We start from the raw sequence: 5877 nt of genomic DNA on the forward strand, positions 1-5877 counted from the left end.
GACTAGTTACTATTGTTCTCCTCTCTGCCTGAGTTGAGATTTCACAATTCACCTTTTTGGGTTCTCTTTCACACACAATTTGATGTTCGGTTCTGACACGATCTGTAACAACCTAAGTCTATTGCTAGCAGACATTGTCTGTTTTGACCCGTTACGTATCATCGTTAGTCTTACAGTTTTAAAACTCATCTATATTGTCCATTTTTGACCCGTTACACATTTCTGTCAGCATCATAATTTAAAAACACGTGTATTAGGGGAGATTTCCACACCCTTATAAAAATAATACAATTGAGATGTCACAATTATTGGTACTAAAAACAAAGGATGAAGTAACATTAGCTACAATTCTAACACTATTCTTTGTCTCAGCCCTCAAGCGGAGCTGCAAGTTGAAGAAAATTCAACCCCCAGCACGGGAAAATATAAAAAAGAAATAGCCGAGCTCATGCAACCACACAGTTTGCGGATCAAATTCTTCCGCAACCATCAAGCTTCCGTGTGAGCTTCCATCCACCACCAAGCCCAAAAAGTGCACAGCCGCCTCGATCAACTCACTTCCCAGCAACAAAAACACACAATTCAATCACCCTTTTACACGATCAAACACCAAAGTGGAATCAAAACCCACAAACAAATTCCAGAGCCCTCTCTGTTTCATTGCTGTTCTTCATCAATCGTAAGCGTTCCTGTTCTTATATCATGTAATAGCCTCGTGTTCTTGCTTTTTATTTTATGATTAGTAAATTTCGATGACGAAAGAAACCGACCCTTTTCCACTAACCCACAAAAAGAGAAACAGTGAACTGAGCTTTTAAATTTTTTGCCATTTCTAGAGGATTATCATCATGTGGGTGTTTGGTATTTGTTGGTTATGAACTATTTTTTTATGCTCATTCAATCGGGTTCTTATATTAGTTTATTGTAATCCATATTGGGTGTATTTTTTTAAGAATATTCTTGGACGAATTACAGGTGCGATACAAAAGAGAAGCTAAGTGGTAGCTTTCTCCGTGTCGAAGCATTGCTTAGAATTTCTTGGACGGTTCAATCGGATTCTAATTCGCTTTTTCTATCCATATTTCAACTGGATTTCTCGATTCCTCTGCGATTCGTTGATTAATCGATTCATAATTTGATATGTCTTTTGCTTCATCGTTGATTATCTCTCCCAACGTCGAAATTTCCCCATCGATCTTCGGGTTTCTTGATTCAGTTCGCGATGGATCCCAAATTCTCGATTCTTCTAGATTCTTCTCGCGAAATAGAGCGGCGAATCTGATGAACAAGAAACAGAAACGAGTGAATCACTCTCACTCTACAGAATTGAAATACCCGATTCCTTGTCAAGGTGGATATGGCTCTGTTATTGCAGCAAGTATGGTGGCGAATCCCGCCGGAGAAATGGCCGTCTCGGCGGAGGAGAAGGTTTACAACGTAGTTATGAAACAGGCTGCTCTGGTGAAACGGCAACTGAGAACCGCCGGAGAATTGGATGTCAAGCCGGATATTGTTCTTCCGGGGACTCTTAGCTTGTTGAATGAAGCTTATGATCGTTGTGGTGAAGTTTGTGCAGAGTATGCCAAGACATTTTATCTGGGTTAGCCTTTTTTGTTGACATTTCTCTAACCAAAATCTCTGTTAATTGGATTCTTATCCGATTCGTGTTCTTATTGTTCTTAGGAACTATGTTGATGACTCCTGAGCGGCAAAAGGCTATTTGGGCAATTTATGGTAAGGGCTTTTCTTCTTTTCTGCTTTGACAGGAATCTATTTTGTGATATTCTACGTTGGTTGGTTGGGGAGGATAACGAAACATTATTTATAAAAGTGTGGAACTTTTCCCTAAAGCCCGAAAAAAAAAGTCCAAATAGGACAATATTTACTAGCTGTGTACTTAGGTCGTTACAAATGGTATTAGAGTCAGACACCGAGTAATATGCCAGCGAGGAGGCTATTCTCCAAAGGGGTAGATACGAGGCAATGTGCCAATAAAGACGCTAGGCCTCGAAGGGAGTGGATTTGGTGGGAGTCCCACATCGATAGGAGAAAGAAACAAGTTTCAGCGAGGACGCTGGGCCCTGAAAGGGGACGGATTGTGATATCCCACATTGGTTTGGGAGGAGAACGAAACACCCTTTATAAGGGTGTGGAAACTTTTTCCTAGCCGACGCGTTTTAAAAATCTTGAGGGGAAACCCGAAAGAGAAAGTCCAAAAAAGACAATGTCTGCTAGCGGTGGGCTTGGGTCGGAATTTAATGCTTACGATATCATTTCTATCTCTGATATCTGCAAGTTTCTGGCATACATTTTTTCCCATTTCTGAGCCATTGATTTGAGAGAAAACTTGCCTTTGTTCTTGGCATAAAGTATGGTGTAGGAGAACAGATGAACTGGTTGATGGGCCAAATGCTTCACACATAACACCTTCTGCATTGGACAGATGGGAGGCAAGGTTGGAAGATCTTTTCCAAGGGAGGCCTTTTGATATGCTCGACGCAGCGTTAGCCGATACCGTTACTAAGTTTCCGGTTGATATTCAGGTCGGATATGGTTCGATCTAACACTAATGTCATACTAAATCTTATACGTTCGTACTTGTTTTCATGGATGTAGTAGCCATGGTGTTTTTGGTTATCGAGCGGATTGAAGTCTAATAGGTTTTTGATATTTACAGCCGTTCAAAGATATGATCGAAGGGATGAGGACGGATCTAAGGAAGTCGAGATACAAGAATTTCGACGAATTGTATCTATATTGTTATTATGTTGCTGGAACTGTTGGGTTGATGAGTGTTCCTGTCATGGGCGTTGCACCTGACTCACAAGCAAGCACAGAGAGTGTGTATAATGCTGCTTTGGCGTTAGGCATTGCTAATCAGCTTACAAACATTCTTAGAGATGTTGGAGAAGAGTAAGTTCACTGTCCTTTAGTAATGTTTTCTCAGCTTAAAACCTTAATGAAATTGGTTCATGTCTCAATTGTTGTCTTTCTAGTTGTCTTAGTGTAGGTGTAAGCGTCGAAGTTTAAGAATTAAGAATTAACGACAAACTAAAGAACTTAGAGAGAATATGTAACGGTTTAAGCCCACCGCTAGTTGATATTGTCATTTTTAGGCTTTTTCTTTCGGGACTTCCGTTAAAGTTTTAAAACGCGTCTACTGGGGAGAGGTTTCCACATCCTTCGAAGGAATGTTTAATTCCCTTTCTAGTCGATGTAAGATCTCACAATTCACCTCCCCAGCAAACTCGTTGGCACACTGTCCGGTGTCTGGCTTTGATACCATTTGTAACAATCCAAGCCCACTGGTAGAGGATATTGCCCTCTTTAGATTTTTCCTTCATGGGTTTCACTCAAGGTTTTAAAACGCGTCTACTAGGGAGAGGTTTCCACATCCTTCTAAGAAATGTTTTGTTCCCTTCCCAATCGATGTAGGATCTCACAATCCACCTCCCTTGGGGGCCAACATACTCGTTGGCACACTGTCTGGTGTCTAGCTCTGATACCATTTGTAATAATTCAAGCCCACTGGTAGCGGATATTGCCCTATTTAGGTTTTTTCTTCATGGGTTTCACTCAAGATTTAAAACGTATCTAGTAAGGAGAGGTTTCCACATCCTTCTAAGGAATGTTTTGTTCCCTTCCCAATCAATGTAGGATCTCACAATTCACCTCCCTTGGGGGCCAACGTACTCGTTAGCACACTGTCCGGTGTCTGGCTCTGATACCATTTGTAACAATTCAAGCCCACTGTTAGGAGATATTGCCCTCTTTAGGTTTTTCCTTCATGGGTTTCACTCAAGGTTTTAAAACGTGTTTACTAGGGAGAGGTTTCACACCCTTATAAGGAACGTTTCATTCCCTTCCCAATCGATGTAAGATCTTACAATCCACCTCCCTTGGGACCAGCGTCCTCGTTGGTACATTGTCCAGTGTCTGACTCTTATATCACTTATAACAGCCCAAGCCCATTGTTAGCAGATATTGTTCTCTTTAAACTTTCTCTTTAAGGGCTCCTCTATTAGGGAGAGGTTTCCACACCTTATAAAGAATATTTCGTTTCCTCCCCAATCGATGTAGGATCTCACAAATACATCCAAACCACGTTATCCACCCAAATAACCTAGGGTCAAACGATTGTCTAAGGTGCACACAAACTAGATAGAACACTCACGAATTTATGTCGTCGGGTTTAAAAAGATGTTAGATTCAAATGATTCGTTTATTGTGTTCTAAGACGAACGAAAAGACGTTATAACGAAAAAAAAAATGTGTATAAAGTGCTAGAAGAGGAAGAATATATCTACCACAAGACGAGCTAGCTCAAGCTGGACTATCAGACGAGGACATATTCGCCGGAAGAGTAACAGATAAGTGGAGAAACTTCATGAAGAATCAAATTAAAAGAGCCAGATTGTTCTTCGATGAGGCTGAGAAAGGAGTGTTGGAGCTTAACAAAGCTAGCAGATGGCCGGTACGTTTCCCTTTTGGTCTTAAAATGATAGCTAGTTTTTGTAAGAACATGTTACTCATGAACACTTGTGGTATACAGGTGTGGGCTTCGTTGCTATTATATCGCCAAATATTGGACGAGATTGAAGCAAATGACTACAACAACTTCACAAAGAGGGCATATGTGAGCAAAGCCAAGAAACTATTGGCTTTGCCAATGGCTTATGCAAGGTCTCTCCTTAGCCCTTAATGAACTCACATCACTATATACTCAACAAACACAATCAAAATTCAGCTATCTCCATGTTCTTAACTATACAATGCCTCTTCCAACTAGCCATAGTGTCTAATTTCATTTTTTGATCTCGAGGAGGTGCATGATGGGTGTCGGGTCTCGTTCAGGTGGAGATAGTTGAACCTTTTTAACCTCTTGATCGAGGGTATAATACTAACTTATTGATGGGTTTTGAATTTTTTGAGATGAAAAACGTAAAAAACAATCGTAACGATTTGATGTACACGGACTTTAAAAGTAAACGGTGGATGTCCGTTCCATAAATCTTTTCATTATCCTCTTTCTTTTTGTTTTCATTTCAAAAGCGATGTACATTCTTGGCCCCACGTGTTATCCTCCCCTCCCTCTATTTCACGAATCCCTCGAGCCTCCAAATACTTTTCATGTCTGTGGCTGAGTTGTTTTCACTTGTTGAAAATGATTTCTAACGCTTTCCTATTTCGTCTCTCTTTACTTGTACAATCTCTCTCCGTTTTCACTTTTTCTAGTGTTCAGTTATTTCACCTACCACCGTACTTTGATACCATTCACTCGTTTTGCATGTGATTGATATATCACTAGAGAAAGTGATATATCGTTAGAATTTCTATGCTTCCTTGTTGGGTCTCTCGTCATCATTCATGCATAAATTCTCTCTGACACTAGTCATGTTTTCTTTAAATTCTCAGTTGTTTGTGAACGGTTATAACATTTGGAATGTGACCCACATCTTTAATAACATTGAATTTAAATATATACTCTGTTTAGATATTTGATTCAACTGTTTGAAGAATTTAAAATTCTATTCAACAAGGTTTCATACCATTTTATGTGAGTTTATAAGGTAATAAATTAAGATCTTTTGGAGCGAAAAAAAATCTTTTAAATTAAGGAAAGAATCAACTTTTCGGGTTGGTTAGGTTGGTAATGCAAAACTCTAACTGAGTTCATGTTATAATCCAATTATTTTTTTTATTATTAATAACTAAAATCTCATAAAACTCAAATATGAATCTCATAACACATCATTAAAAATTATTTACAAACAACAAATATTCTTAATTTCATAATAATTTTAAAATTATGGTAAGGTTGGATTGGGTCGGGTTGTAATCTGATTAATTAAAGTGACAAAAAAAAAAAAAAAAAAT

At 39.1% G+C, this 5877-nt stretch overlaps 1 protein-coding gene across 2 annotated transcripts; it reads left to right on the forward strand.

Annotated features, from left to right (window-relative positions):
• The first annotated feature begins 345 nt into the window (after positions 1-345).
• Positions 346-4912, forward strand: LOC111489090 (phytoene synthase, chloroplastic). Of its 2 annotated transcripts, none has more exons than XM_023137119.1 (7): positions 346-679; positions 976-1600; positions 1684-1734; positions 2371-2543; positions 2678-2913; positions 4282-4474; positions 4553-4912. In XM_023137119.1, exons 2-7 carry the CDS (start codon positions 1141-1143, stop codon positions 4700-4702), a joined length of 1263 nt encoding a protein of 420 aa, XP_022992887.1. In that variant the 5' UTR covers positions 346-679; positions 976-1140; the 3' UTR covers positions 4703-4912. The 2 variants fall into 2 exon arrangements, with proteins under 2 accessions (XP_022992887.1, XP_022992889.1); XM_023137121.1 differs by having other exon boundaries at positions 347-679; positions 1217-1600.
• Positions 4913-5877: the final 965 nt, after the last annotated feature.

The sequence above is a fragment of the Cucurbita maxima genome, unplaced genomic scaffold, assembly GCF_002738345.1.
Source record: "Cucurbita maxima cultivar Rimu unplaced genomic scaffold, Cmax_1.0 Cma_Scf00014, whole genome shotgun sequence".
In the NCBI taxonomy this organism is placed as follows: domain Eukaryota; kingdom Viridiplantae; phylum Streptophyta; class Magnoliopsida; order Cucurbitales; family Cucurbitaceae; genus Cucurbita; species Cucurbita maxima.

Bases quoted from the DNA above. Each gene is read 5' to 3' on its own strand.
- LOC111489090 (XM_023137119.1), top strand. From the start codon at position 1,141: ATGTCTTTTGCTTCATCGTTGATTATCTCTCCCAACGTCGAAATTTCC. The intron at 1,601-1,683 runs GTTAGCCTTTTT...TATTGTTCTTAG, and splicing joins TGCCAAGACATTTTATCTGG to GAACTATGTTGATGACTCCT. The intron at 2,544-2,677 runs GTCGGATATGGT...TGATATTTACAG, and splicing joins AGTTTCCGGTTGATATTCAG to CCGTTCAAAGATATGATCGA.